Source organism: Orcinus orca, chromosome 21 (assembly GCF_937001465.1).
Source record: "Orcinus orca chromosome 21, mOrcOrc1.1, whole genome shotgun sequence".
Classification (NCBI taxonomy): Eukaryota; Metazoa; Chordata; class Mammalia; order Artiodactyla; family Delphinidae; genus Orcinus; species Orcinus orca.
Window position 1 is genome coordinate 17571450 of NC_064579.1, and position 15036 is coordinate 17586485.

The 15036-nt window shown below is 34.3% G+C and overlaps 1 protein-coding gene across 3 annotated transcripts in view; it reads left to right on the top strand.

Annotated features, from left to right (window-relative positions):
- Positions 1 to 15036, top strand: part of MICU3 (mitochondrial calcium uptake family member 3) — an 88082-nt gene that overhangs the window by 34831 nt on the left and 38215 nt on the right. For all 3 annotated transcript variants that reach the window (XR_004475408.2, XM_004277171.3, XM_033400631.2), the window contains exons 3-6: positions 1841 to 1872; positions 6430 to 6508; positions 10253 to 10300; positions 13456 to 13538. Coding sequence is in view for 2 of the 3 variants with exons in the window: in XM_004277171.3 (XP_004277219.2) it covers positions 1841 to 1872; positions 6430 to 6508; positions 10253 to 10300; positions 13456 to 13538 (242 nt within the window). In the remaining variant the exon portion in view is untranslated. The remainder of the gene's footprint in view (positions 1 to 1840; positions 1873 to 6429; positions 6509 to 10252; positions 10301 to 13455; positions 13539 to 15036) is intronic.

The window sequence follows — 15036 nt, forward strand, 5'->3', positions numbered from 1 at the left end:
ATTTGCTTAATAATTATAGTTCAAATAAATGTCAATTGAGATATATATCTGATTGTTGATTGTAACTTTGTGTTTGAAATCAAGAAAATTTCTCGTTTTACCCACTTAAATAGAACCTAAGAGGTAAACTGTTCATCTAGAACTAAAATAAGTAATTATTTTCATATAGCTTCAAGTATTATTTAATTTTAATTTAATTTTAAGTTAAAAAATTTCAGACATACTAAAAATATTAAAAATATAATGAAAACATCAACCTATAGCTTAAGAAATAAAATATATCCAAAAGAATGAAGTCCCTCTTCACCTTATATTTATATATGCAGTAACTTCATGTGAAATAAGGAATTTAGAAAATCAGAAAATCCTTTGAAGAACAATCTTAATGGCTCTTTAGTTTTATTAAAAAAAAAAAGCCAATAATACTGAACATGGTGACATATCCGGCAGAATGAATATGTCTTTTGTGAATAATTTACCCTGGAAATCTCATAAACCCTACAAAACTCAAGAGTGTCTAACTTCCTCTTTTGATAAATAGCTTCTGAACATTGCATAAGAGCATGTGCATGTACTTTTGTACCATTTATTTTTCTTCTTTTCTTACTGCTATATTTCAAAAGCAACAGAATAATAAATATTATTTACATTGTTGTGTTCATTGTGTAAAGGAGGATGTCTATGAAATGAATGTGTAAAGTATTATAATTAAGGTTAAATGCTGAATTCTACTGTATAGACCTGTGATTTTAATCTTGATTTTAAACTTGATTACATGTTTGCATATAAACTGTCTTGGGTAAAGAAAGGATGTTGTTGCTACATAGAGAAGAAAACTATCTTCATAAAAATCAGTTTGCCAAATTTTAGAACATAGTTTTTCCCTTTTGATCTTAAAATGACTTATTACATCGCTTAAAAAAGAGAAAGTTAAGCAAAACATGCCTATCTTATAATCTTGAATTTGATATATTGTTTACGTTAGCTATGGTTAACTATACAGAAATGGCCACATTGCCATGTAGAAAAATTATTGGTTGTCATTATTGTAATGTAGCTGAAATAGTTGATATTTACTAGTTCCTAATGCAGCTGTGTTATAGGACTTAATCACATACAAACCTGGAGATAATTCTTGGACAAGCATTAGATATTCACAGTGTTCAAATCTGAGCAAGGAAACAGCAATGTTGACTATGTATTTATTTTAATATTATGAGATTTATAGTGTTTGAGATCTTCAGGGATGTGAGGAGAAATCAGAAAAAGAAAGTGATCTCAGGTATTTTATTCAACTATGACATTCTTAGGGGAGAAGAATGGAAAACAGGCCAAGAGTCTATCACATGACCTGTTCTCTCCTTGATCTTTTTTTCTCTTTGCCCCTATCCTTCCCCTTCACTCTAGAGAGACCTGACCTTTGAAGTATAATCAGAGATACTAACACAGCAGAGATCATGAGTGACACCTTAAAATTATAATTTCTCTATGTTAATATTTTATATTCTAACATCAGTGTTTAATGAATATCACTGTTTGTGTTTTAAGCCCATAGGATGTTTAACATGGAGTAATTAACTTACTTTATAAATCCAGAAATCCCCAAAGTAAGATAATGATTATGGAAAATGTGTTTTCTATTCCACTGATATTATTTAAGTAGTTTATAGTACGTGAAACAAATACATAATGCATAACATACATAGGTCTAAATCTTGAGATTAAAAAAACTTTGCCTTTTAGATATAAAAGTCAGTGTTATGAGTTATGATTGTAGATGGTTCCTGAATTTTGATATATATTACATGAAGTATTATCTAATTTTTTATGTTTATTATAGTTGCTAAAACATGGAAGTCACTTTCCAAGCAGGTAGGTTAAAGCTCTTGGTATATGTATGCATGCACACTATTTTATTTTATTTATTTATTTTTTAAAAATTTATTTATTTATTTGGCTGCACTGGGTCTTAGTTGTGGCATGTGGGATCAAGTTCCCTGACCAGGGATTAAACCTGAGGCTCCTGCATTGGGAGCATGGAGCCTTAGCCACTGGACCACCATGGAAGTCCCGCACACTATTTTATATATATATATTTATGTGATGTATACATATATAAATGTGATATGTACATATATATAAGATATATAAAGCTGAACTCAAAGGAGATTATTAGCAAATTTTGCTAAATTAAATATTAAAAATTTTGGCACACCAAAAGACAGTGTCAACAATGTTAAAAGATGTATGACAGATGGGAGAATATGCTTGCAACATATTGGGTTGGCTAAAAAGTTCGTTCGGGTTTTCTTAAGATATGAAAAACCAGAAGGAACTTTTTGGCCAACCCATTATTAACAGAAAAGGCTAAGTGTCTTGTAGTCATATAGAACTCCTGTAAATCAATATACAAAAGATAATAAGAAAATAATGGGTAGACATAGCCAGAAGGGCCAATAAATATATGTAAAGGAGCTCAACCTCACTAGTAATCAGGGATATGCAAATTAAACCAATGATCTGATGCTAGTTCACACCCATCAGATTGTCAGGTTCTAGAAATCTAACAATACCAGTAATTCAAGGACAAGAAGAAGGAGGAATCAGGTGAGAATGTAAATTGGTATAGTCTCTTTTGAGAGAAATTTGGCACTATCTAATGCATATCAAAAATTCTACTTCTAGATATGTTTACAAGAGAAACACTTGTATGCTTATACCAGGAGTCCTAAAAAAATTAGGAACAATATAAATGCCAGTCAGTAGAGGAATTAATAAAAGAATGTGAAATAGGCATATGAAGGACAATACAGTAATATAGAGCTAAGATGAATAAATACACAAGAGATATGTGTATCAACATGAATAGACCTAAAAAACATGAGTTTGAGTAAAACAGCAAATTGCAAAATAATATAAACCGGTCTTTCTTAACGTGCAAAGACCTTTTTGGGGGTCCATGAAGTCAAGACTATTTTCATAATAATACTGAGAAGATACTTGTTCTATTACTCTCATTCTGTGACAAGTGTACAGTGGAGTTTTCCAGAGGCTGCGTGATGAGTGATGACATCATCACTCTGAGAACTAATAGAATATGTGCTTGTGTGTTTTTGTGTTCTAAAAATGTATCATTTTGATTTCCACATGCATTAAATATTGATAGATATAACCTACATAAGCAATATCTCTTTTGGGTAAACAATTTTTAAGAGTATAAAGAGTTACATTTCAGAACTGCTTATATAGACAATTGCTATGTAGCCATTAAAATGAAAATGAAGAATATTTGGCAGGAAAATACGCTCATGGCATATTAATGCAAAGAGTAATTTACAAAACAGTATGCAGAAAATGATTTAATATTTGCAACAAGAATGACAAAAATACTGTATAAATATGCCTAGATAGAGAATTAGATTAAAAGGAGATTAAATAAAATTTTTAATTGTGGTTCGTCCCTGGATTACAATCTGGTTTTATTTTCTGCACTTACTAATTTTCCTATAACATATATATTATGTATATAGTTATAAAAATTGTCCTCAGAAAAATTGTATAAAGCCTTTCAAAGGCATCTATAATTCTAGGTAAATGAATTCAATCCAGCAAATATTTATTTAGTCCCTACTTGCAATACTGCAATACAGTTCTGACACTTATCACCCAGAGTTAGCATCAGACCCCACAGATTTAAGGACCCGTTTCCCAAAAAGGTGGCCCTCATTTCAGCTGTCAGCTGCAACTCAAGGGGTCCCAGACCACCCACACTGCTGACCAACTGGCTACAAATTCAGAGAGTTCCCACAACTCCACTCAAGTTTGATAATTTGTTAGACTGACTCATAGAACTCAGGAACATTCTACATGTAGAATTATAGTTTATCATTATAAGGGAACAAATCAAAGCCAGCCAAATGGAGAGACACATACAGCAAGTTATAGGAGGGTTCCAAACACAGCTTCTGTGCCCTCTCCCTGAAGGATCAGGGTATGTCACCCTCCTGGCACACCCATGTGTTCACCAACCTGAAAGCTCCACTGAGTTTGGTGTCCAGAGTTTTTATTGGGGGTTTCATTGCATAGGTGTGATTGATCGAATCATTGGCCACATGGTTGAATTCAATCTCCAGTCCCTTTCCTCTCCCCTCCCCAGAGGTCAGGCTAGTTCAAAGCCCCAACACTTGAATCATGGGGTTATTTTTGAAGGTCAGCCCCCCATCTTGAGTCATTTCCTCAGCATAAACTTTGGTGTTATGCAAGGATATAGTCTTCCTCCCAGGAACCAGGGACAAAGGCCAATCAAATTCTTTATCATACAACACTACTACCTATAAGAGACTAAGGTAGGCACTGGGAGAGGGGAGAGAGATTCCTGCCTGAGTGGAAATACAGTTTTTAGTAAAACTTAAAAGTCCCTAGCCTCCACTGCAGTGAACTCTACTCAATATTCTGTTATAACCTATATGGGAAAAGAATCTGAAAAAGAATGGATATATGTATATGTATAACTGACTCACTTTTGCTGTACACCTGCAACTAACATAATATTGTAAATCAACTATATGTCAATATAAAATAAAAATTGAATTAAGAAAAAAAAGTCCCTGAAGTTGACACAAAACAAGATTAGTATGTCAACTGGATGATCTAGACCAGACAAGGAACTAAATTATTACAAAAATAAACTGCTTAGAGTCAGTAAGGATCTGGACATTTACTAGTTGTATAATCCTGGGTGAGTTACTTATCTTCTTTAAGACACAGTAAAATATGCATAATGAGGATAATTTTTTAGAATTAAATGAGATATGTATCAGCCCATTGCCAAGCATATAGGGGACACTCAGTAAAAGGTAGCTATGATTTTTTTGGTCTTAAATTTTAGCTGAGTTTAAGTAGAAGAAATGAGTTGAATACATGGGAACAATTAAAATGGAGATGGTAGTATTTATATAATAGAAACAGTATTAATGAAAGTATATAAAATGTACTCAAAATATTAATATTTTTTAATCTCCTGCTCTAACAAAAATGTTTATGAGTTTACTATTGTTTAAACATTAAATATCCTAGCTTCTCATTATTATTCATATGTGAATTGCTACCCTAGTCAGACACTACTGAGCACCAGGTGGCATCTATTACCTGCAGTGCAGAAATAACACCAGGAAGGAAATGAGAGCAAGGATTCACAGATAGGCTTCAGGGCGTCTATAAATCCCCTAAAAATACCTCTCCTGCCTTTGGCATCCCAGAGATTCCTTATTTGCCTGCTAACCCAGCTCTATAATGAAAAAGATGGTTTATAAATGCCACAGAGCTTTTTTATGTGCAACTACATCAGGAAGGATTTGTCTAAAGTGCTTCTCAAACTTGAATGTGCATAAAAATCACCTGGAGATCATGTTAAAAATTGATTCTGGTTCAGGAGGCCAGGGATGGGATCTGAGATTCTGCATTTCTAACAAGCTCCCCGGTGATGATGCCCGGGCCATTGGGGAACCACATTTTGAGTAGCAAGAGTCAGATCTGGAAAAAAAGACATTTCTATTGTTTTTTCAGTATGTTACTTAGCAGACTAATTTTTAAATTTCAAATTATTTCAACTTATCTCACCAAATCCTTTAATAATTTTTTCACAGTTAACCTAATTATAATTTTCACTTATTTTTAACACAGTATGTGTAATAAATACAAAATCGTTCTAGTATCTGAGCAATGAATCAAATGTTTAAATTTTCCAAAATAGTCCCCCCTCAGCTTGATTAAAAAAGAAAAAAAGCTGGCTAACCAGCAATTGAAGTGTGTATTCTTTACTGAATATTTAAGTTAAAATTAGAAAAAAAAATTGCAGCAGTGGACACAATAACTCAACACCCTGTCATCCCGCTTCATCTGATGTCATCATTCTTTGAGTCACTGTTAAAATACTCTTCATTCTTTCCCAGCATAATCTGTTGCCCAGTTACTTCATCTACCACAAAATCCCCTAAATCCAGGAGGGCTACAGAAAACAGTATGTGAAGCCCAGTGATCATGTGTGACCTGTATTAGGAAGTCCACCTTTTCCTGTGGCTTCCACGGAACCATCCTTTTCTAACTGGCTCCAGAACTTAAATTCACTGTTTCATCTTAATTAGATTATCATATATATATGTATTTCTCCAGTTATTAAGTTTACCTGAAATTTTCGGTAGCTCTAATTGAATTTAATGTAGCATCTTTATCACTTATTTTTACATTTGGACTGTGGGCAAATATTGGGTTTTATGGTTGAATGAACCACAGATAAAATAGTATAAATACAGTCATGTCTCACGTCTTCTAAGCAGAGAATGTTTTTGCATAGGCATTTGAATATTTTTGGTCTATTTTATAAGTAAATGGTTTACCAGTTAATCAGCATTATGATACCTTATGTCATAGGAATTAAATCAAATGCTATCAGAAACACCACCAGTTTGGAAAGGATCATCAAAGCTATTTCGAAGTCTTAAAGAAAGAGGTAAGTTAACTATAGTATTTATGTATTTTAATATTGATACTATATTATTTATATTATTTATACATATTTTCCTCATGCTTAAATAATTTTATAATTAATGTGTCTATGTACATGGAAAAAAAACTGAAAAGAAAAACACGAAAATATTAATAATGATTGTTTCTCGGCAGTGGGATTAAGGGTGGTTTTTATGTTACTTTTTATATACACTATTCATATCTTCCACACTTTTCACAACAAAATGAACTTTTATAGTTTAAAAAAAACCTTTTTAACCATATTGAGAAGTATATGTTATATTTACCCACAGAAAGCAGTTTTCAAAAATACAGATTTCCAAATGTCTATTTTTCTTCTTTCCTTTTACTTCCAGGGAATTGCAGATTTTCTTAAATTTAATCAATATGAAAAGCTTATTGGATATATCTTTTGGTTGCACAATTTGAACATGTTTCTTTTAAAAACAACACTCACCGCAAAAATCCACCTATTTCAACTTACCATATTACCCATATCTATTTATACATTAACTCGTTAATTCATACATGGCTTTGCAGTCAAATTATATAGCTTTTATTGCAATTTTCTTTTACATTGTACTTTTTATAAATGTTTATAGCAGAAACTAATAAACTCTCTTTAATCTTAAAAAGGAATGTTTCTTAGAAATATATATTTTCATATTCAAATATAAGAGTATGCAAAATAACAATATAAAGCATTTATCTAAACTTACCTTTTTTTCATCAATTTCAACCGATATTGGTTTGAAAGTAATATATTTAATGTGAAGATAAATACTTTATAAAGGATTAGTTATAATCCATATATTTTTGCCTAAGTAGAATTAGAAATTCAGATTGCTTACACCTGGTTCTCATGGACTCTGGAAGGAGGAGACACCTTGTCTTTAACTGTAGGCTTTTCATAACTAGGGTTTTTAAATCTTTGTGAAATCTGGGCCATGGTGTCTTTAAAGTTCTTAGAAGTTTTTTTCTGGAAGTTGTCTTAAAGATTGCCATTCAAATCTTAGGGTGGAATGATAGGATCAGGAAAATTCAAAGCTCAGAATAATGAGGGAAATTGGTGAATGTAAAAAATATTTCTTTAATACCTCTCATGGGAAAATGCAATTGGATCAAATATAATCCAAGAAAGATAAATGCATGGAAGAAGGAAATTCTTTTTAGTTAGGGGGAGGGTTAAATCTGGAAGCCATAAGTTTAGGCAGGTCCTAATCCTACTTAAATTGTATGCATATTTGCATATTTTTTTCAGGGGGAGATGATCTATTCAGTGCTACCCAATAGAACTATCTGCAGTGATGGGAATGTCCGTATGGTAGCCACGAGCCAAATGTGGCTATTAATTACCTGAAATGGGGCTACTGTATCTGAGGAACTGAATTTTTAATTTTATCTACTTTTAATTATTTTAAATTTAAATAGCCCCGTGTGGCCAATGGCTACACTGTAGAACAGTGCAGATCTATGTCATAGTGATGGGATTATCAAGGTAATCCGTGTACCCAAGAAGTTTTAGAACCATAGGGTTAGGTAAAGTAGAGAGTTACAGAGAATCTTGCTTTTTTATAAAGAGATTAGGTAGAAGAGGAATTGTAAAGCTAAGTTTTTAGAACTATTGAAAACTAATTTACAAATTAATTTTGTCTGCTTAAAATATAACCCAGCAAGAAAATGTTAGGCAGTTTTACAAAAATTTAATTGGTATACAGCATTTATGAAAACATGAATTACATAGACTTAGTTATAATAGCTAACTGTAATATATCATGATATAGGAACTAAACAGTGTAATGCTTTTAAGAAACTTCCCTTAGAATTTTTTAAAATTGAATTTTCAAGAGAAACCTAGTTGGCATCTTTCTTAGCCTTTTTCTAAGGATCGAAACATTACTAGATGCTTAGCATTTATTATTATTTTATTTTTGACCCTGGGTGGCCTTAAAATAAATTGAAAGGTTAATCTAATGGTTTTCCATTTTTGTAATTAAAAACATTGTGAATCTACAGTTCATGTTTAGTAATATTTTCCCTTCTCCCTGACCTTTTTTTTTTTTTTTACATCTTTACTGGAGTATGATTGCTTTACAATAGTGTGTTAGTTTCTGCTGTATAACAAAGTGAATCAGCTATACACATACATATATCCCCATATCCCCTCCCTCTTGCATCTCCCTCCCTCCCACCCCCCCTATCCCACCCCTCTAGGTGGTCACAGAGCACCGAGCTGATCTCCCTGTGCCATGCGGCTGCTTCCCACTAGCTAGCTATTTTATATTTGGTCGTGTATATATGTCCCTGACCATTTTTATTAAATTATATCATGAGTTTCTCACTTTGTTTTTCTTCCCTATGGATTATACCACCTCAAAAACCACTTAGTACTTCAGACAAGTGCGTACCATGATAATCATCATCAGGACTCTCACTGTTTTGTAATCCTTCAGTGAGGGGAATCTTGAGTTGATTATCAAGTAAAAGGTGTAGAGCAGATATTAAACTTCTTTATGCTAACCAGCACCTCTTGTGCATTCCACCAAGTCAGAGCAACAGTCAGTGAGACGGGGTTATGGAGATACAGAGCCTATTTCCAGATCTTTTTTTTTGAGGGATCCCTATGGAATCTAGGTATTGTATCTTATATACGTTGACCATTCCAGAATCTTTCTCCCATAACATTCATGGCAATCAACCAGAACTATGTCTATAGGTCACAATATTCTAGTATAAACAAAAGACGGGAATGCTTTCAGGGCCTCCTAGCTCGGTCCCTTCACATCTTCTGACAAACTGCCTGACAGTGACTCCTCTTCCTTTGTTCTGTAACAAAGAGGGTAGCCTCAAAGAACATCAGGTAAAGTGGAGTTTTAAAGTTCACGATCTGATTATTTTAAGGATTTTTATACCCTTTTACCAAACATGAGGACTGTCTGGTATCTGGATAAGTGTTATTGGCTTATTTCTGATTTTCATTTTCTCAGGATACACTTGGAAAAACAATTAAGCCATTAATTCTAGTTTTGGGTGTTATAATCCAAAAGCAAGAATTTGAGTAACAGAATGTATGTTTTTATGTAGTCCAAACAAACTCCTTTTAAAGTTTATGAGATTACAGAGAACTCAGGATACAATATACAGAAAGTGTAAGCTTTCTGTAAAAATTGAAACTTCTTAGATTACATTTAATAGAAGCATGAAGCTTATCAAGAATAATGAGTGATAACTTGAAAGGAGAAAAGTAATAACTATAGAGTTGTGTTTTTTGAATGCAATAAGAAGTCAAATCTCTAAGCAAGAATATCTAAATGTTTTATTCAAGGGTTACTAAGAAATTATTAAGCACTTTACAGTGTTAACCATTTCCAACATTTTTATTTTATGTTAGATTCATACCTTGAAAGCTAGCAACACATTTAAAATTTACAGCTATATGTAAACATTATTGATAATTTTGCTTTTATGCCAGTATGTCTGGAAGCGTTAGTGTGATTTTTGTATGGGTTTCTACAGAGGCATAAGAAACAATGTAAAATTTATTTGTTTCTTTCACCCTGATTTTGTAGTAATAGTTTAGTCTCATTGAAAACAATATTTAGCATCTTCTTTAAAACTCTAAGTTCTTTATAAATATTACTGCTATTATAAGAATAATATTTTACCTGATAAATATGAAGAGAAAGTAATATTTTATATATAGCATAACATACTATTTTTCTTCTAGGTGTGATTTCTTACACAGAATATCTTTTTCTTTTATGTATTTTAACAAGTAAGTATACTCATTAAATCTATTTCTGGATACAGTTTTCTTTCTCAAGCATAATCTTGGGAAATAAATCTTTTTTAAAATTAATTAATTTATTTTTTGCTGCATTGGGTCTTCGTTGCTGCACGCGGGCTTTCTCTAGTTGTGGCGAGCAGGGGCTGCTCTTTGTTGCGGTGTGCGGGCTTATTGCGGTGGCTTCTCTCGTTGTGGAGCACGAGCTCTAGGCACATGGGCTTCAGTAGTTGTGGCGCACGAGCTCTAGAGCACAGGCTCAGTAGTTGTGGTGCACGGGCTTAGTTGCTCTGAGGCATGTGGGATCATCACGGACCAGGGCTCGAACCTGTGACCCCTGCATTGAAAATCAGTTTAGGTCTATCCAGGCTGTTTTGCAAAATTCATGTCTATATGCCAGTGGAAAATGCTAAGCACAGTACTATCAAGGGTCAAAACCATAAATATTATTATGGCTTATGGTGTAGTAAATAAAATGCTCATAAATTATACACTTAATATCCTATATCAATCCCTGTGGTTGGATCTACATGGGAGCCTAAAGGTCAGGATGTGTAGTGATTTGTAAATTTCCTGCTACACTCATTCATTCAAATCACATTTTCTGCAAGACTAGTGTGAAAGAATGAGTCCTTTAACTAGTAAGTCTATAAGAAGACCCATCATACATCCTACAACAGCTTTATTATTATCTTCCCCTTATATACAGCAATTCTTATGAAGTACATGAAGGGTTTACTAAGGTGTTCAGTTAAATTTCATTGCATTTAATGGAGGAACTTACATGCTATAGTTCACAGTGCTCCAGCCACCTGACCTTTTTATTCCCTGAATTCTCACCTCAGGAATTCATACTTTCTGCTCCCTCTACCATCAGTGCTTTTACTAAAGATCCTCAGGATAGTAAAAATCATTCAGGTTTCCTTTGAAATATGAAGACTTAGAGAAGGCTTACTTGGCCATTCTCCCTAAAATAACTCCCTCTTCCATCTCTCCCCTTTTATCCCTTTACAATGTTTTATTTTCTTCATAGTACTTAAACTATTCGAAAGTGTTTGTTTACTGGTTTACATGTTTTTGTCTCTCTCCCCACAGTTGAATGCAAGGTCCACGATGGCAAAGATTTTATCTTTTCACATGGTAGCCTCTCAGAAAATAATTGGCAAATGAATGAAGAAAGGAGTGAAATAAAAGAATGTGGCTAGTGGAATTTCCAATTGTGGAGATTTATGGAGATGTGTGGAAACAAGAACATCAATAAAATTGTGTCATTAGAAACCAATCTTAAAATTCCTATACTTCTGTAATTAGAAAATTCACAGCCACTGTGTTATTTCTGAATTTAGTAATGGATGCTGTTATGTTGGAGTTCTGTTGCAGGAAATTTGGGGGGTGTGTGTGTGTGTGTGCTCGCACACATGTGTATTTCAAAAATTGTATATTTTTTTCTTGCTTCTTTCCTCCTGGCTCAAAGTCATTTAAAATGTTGGTGCTGAAGAAAAGCAAGTATTGTGCAGTTAGTTATAGGACAGCCTGAGGTTGTCCCAGAGTGGAAAGCCATTCTGATGATTTCAGTCCAGTCAGTGATGAATGCCACTGTGGAAAGTAGAGGAGTGGGTGCCAAGGAGTGTCTCAGAGACTTGTCTTAAAGTTACCTTGTTAGCAGAACAACTTTAGATGCAAAATTAGAAGTTATAAGTGCCTGGACCAGCAGAGTGATGGGTCCGAGTAAAACAAAACTGGTGAGGAAAGCCACTTGTTGAGCTGGGACAGGGTTGGTTTAAGCATGTTGGAAAAAACACAGATAGTGGTTTTTGCTTACTACAGAAAGGGTAGGATCTTTGGATGCTGTGAATCTTCATTTGGAGTTCAGGACCCATCTTAGAAACTAAGAGTTTGAATTGAAAAGTTATGGGTGTCGTTTAGATTAGAACCAAGAAAAATGTGAAAAGAGGGCTGGCAGGAAGTGGGCTAGATAATTTATGTTACCTGTCCATAGTTTTCTCCCCTTTACTTTTTATTACTTTAACTTAATATTCCCTTCCAAGTAATGCTGGTGAGGACTTCTTTCTATGTGTCTTCAGATATTTTTAAAGCTTAAATCTTGGTTATCAGAGATGGTGTAACTTTTTATTTCTTTCTCAAGCGAATGATAATGAAAATAAGTCTAGATTCCTAAAATACGTGCAAAAAAATGAACTTCCATAAAAGACTGGCTTTCATTTCCATTATTTTCAGAGACAGCTATTACCCGTTAAGAAAGTAGAGCTGTGTGCTTTGTTTTTGCCGGGTTCACGGTTTCACAACAGGTAGTGGCAAGTGTATCTGTGAGAGGTCCTTTTTAAACTTTTTGCCAGTCATCTTAAAAGAGAAGGTCAGATGTTTTGAAAAAGGCATGTACACTGAGCTCCTCTTTGAAGGATACGTTCAAGTTTTCTTCTGTCCAGGTTTTCTTCTTTATGCCTTAGAAGTGAAAAGAGAAGAAGGATTGAATCTCATTATAGGGTTCATACAATTAAGGCAGTTCGTAATGTGTGAAAGTCTGATTTTCTCAGAAAAGGAGTTGTTCCTTGTATTTGGGGAGAATTAAGTATTCAAGCTCTCTTTATATTTCTGTATTTGAAGCCTCTAGAAGTTCAAACCCATATATGTAATCTCTCATGCTTGACATTTTTTCGCAGGTTATTTCCATTATAATTTTCCCAAGATTTTAGACTGCTCCATTGTGTCATATTCTTATTTTTCCTTCTGTTCTAAGTAGCTGACATATTAAAAATACTTCAGATGTGATGAGCTGATATTTTCCTTTTAAACAAACTGACAGACTTTGGATAAGAAAGAAATATTTATCTTTGGAAGGAAGGTAGTCAAATTTTACTGTCAGTGCTATGCAACAGGTATCACACAAGTAGATTTAAAGTGTATTATCAATTGTGTTACTAAGTGTGCTAATTTATGAAGCAGAAATATATATACTTACATGTAGCTTTTATTATATTTAAATAATAACATGTTGCTTTTAATTTCTTGGTTAAAGAAAGTATTTCTGTATAGAATGTGAATAATTGTTTACAACTAGTGTGGATTTTTTTACTTTAAAAACATTTTTTCATTTCACGAATACTTTCCCTGTTCTTTTCTGGCAGAGCCACATGCAGGTTTTAGAATAGCTTTCAACATGTTTGACACCGATGGCAATGAGATGGTAGATAAAAAGGAGTTTTTGGTGGTATGTATATTACAAGCTACATTTTATCAATAATTAAACATTGCTTACTTATATTTTTATGTTTTGCATTATTTAGAATACCGTTGTAGAAAAAAGAGTGAAAATTTTATGCTTTCACTTTAATTTAATAAAGTATATACTCATGTACTTTATTTTGAATGATTTTGTTTTTTTGCTGTGTTGGGTCTTTGTTACTGAACGCAGGATATTTCGTTGTGGCGCGCAGGCTTCTCTCTAGTTGTGGCATGTGGGTTTTCTCTTTGCTAATTGTGTCACGGGCTCCAGAGCACGTGGGCTCTGTAGTTTGTGGCACATGGGCTCTCGAGTTGAGGCCTCCGAGCTCAGTAGTTGTGGTGCATGGGCTTAGTTGCCCCGCAGCATGTGGGATCTTAGTTCCTTCACCAGGGATCGAACCCACATCGCCTGCATTTCAAGGCGGATTCTTTACCACTGGACCACCAGGGAAGTCCCTATTTTGAATGATTTTTACACTATAAAAAAATAAATTATATTCAGTGTATAAAGATGCTTATAGTTGTTTACACATCTTCTGGAAGTTTGGAATGTGTCAGATGTTTTCCACTGGGTGGGTGACAAGCAAATCCTGAGGTGTTATGCATGCTCAGTCTCTATCATATCAGCCACCCAATCACAGACAGCTCTTTGCCACAGGAACTCCCCTTCCTTCTCATTAAAGGATTTACGATTTTTCTTTCTCCTTTTCTCTTCCACTCATTGCTGCCTTGTATTCCAGTCTTAGCCCAATTTCCTACTCCCTTCTCCTGTCTTTGACCAGGGGCTGATCTCCAGTGGAGGGTAAGAGTGTTCTTGGTATTTGTCCTTCAGCCTTTCTCACCCGACTGGTCCCGTGTTGGTGCTGGTCTGGCAGCATCATCAGCTGCTCTCTCATCTTACCACCCCCACCTTCCAGAATTTTTCCATTGCTTTTTACCCCTGTGTCCTTTATCTACTTCTGTGACCAAATGCCTATTCTGTTTTTCTCCAAAACAGAGATTAACATTAGTTTACTCCTTCCAGTAACAACCTCTACCCTTAGCATTTATGTTTAACTCAATATTTACCTCTACTCTCCTAGTGAAAAGAGAAGGGAAAAATAACATAAATAGCCATTTAATTTTCTATTTTTCCTGTGTATCGAGCCAATAAAAATCCCTTGGAAAACCTCTTAAATAGCTTAGTATTTTCTTCAGAGGCTGGCGCATAGAAGAGAAACTATGCAGTCATTCTTTTCCATGGTAGGAAAGAGAAGAGAGAGAAATCCTCATCAAAAGCTAATTAGCCGTTAAAAAGGAAGCAAGCTAACTAATATTGCGATCTCTCAAAAGGCTTAATCTAATACCCATGTGGCCCTTGCCTGAGTACAGTGCCTGAGCAGGTCACTGGAGCTGGAACCACGAAGGGTCCCTCACTGCAGTGCTTTTCAGGATACGGGGGAGGTGAGAGGTTTCAGCTTCATGGCAGTAGATCGAGAGATGCA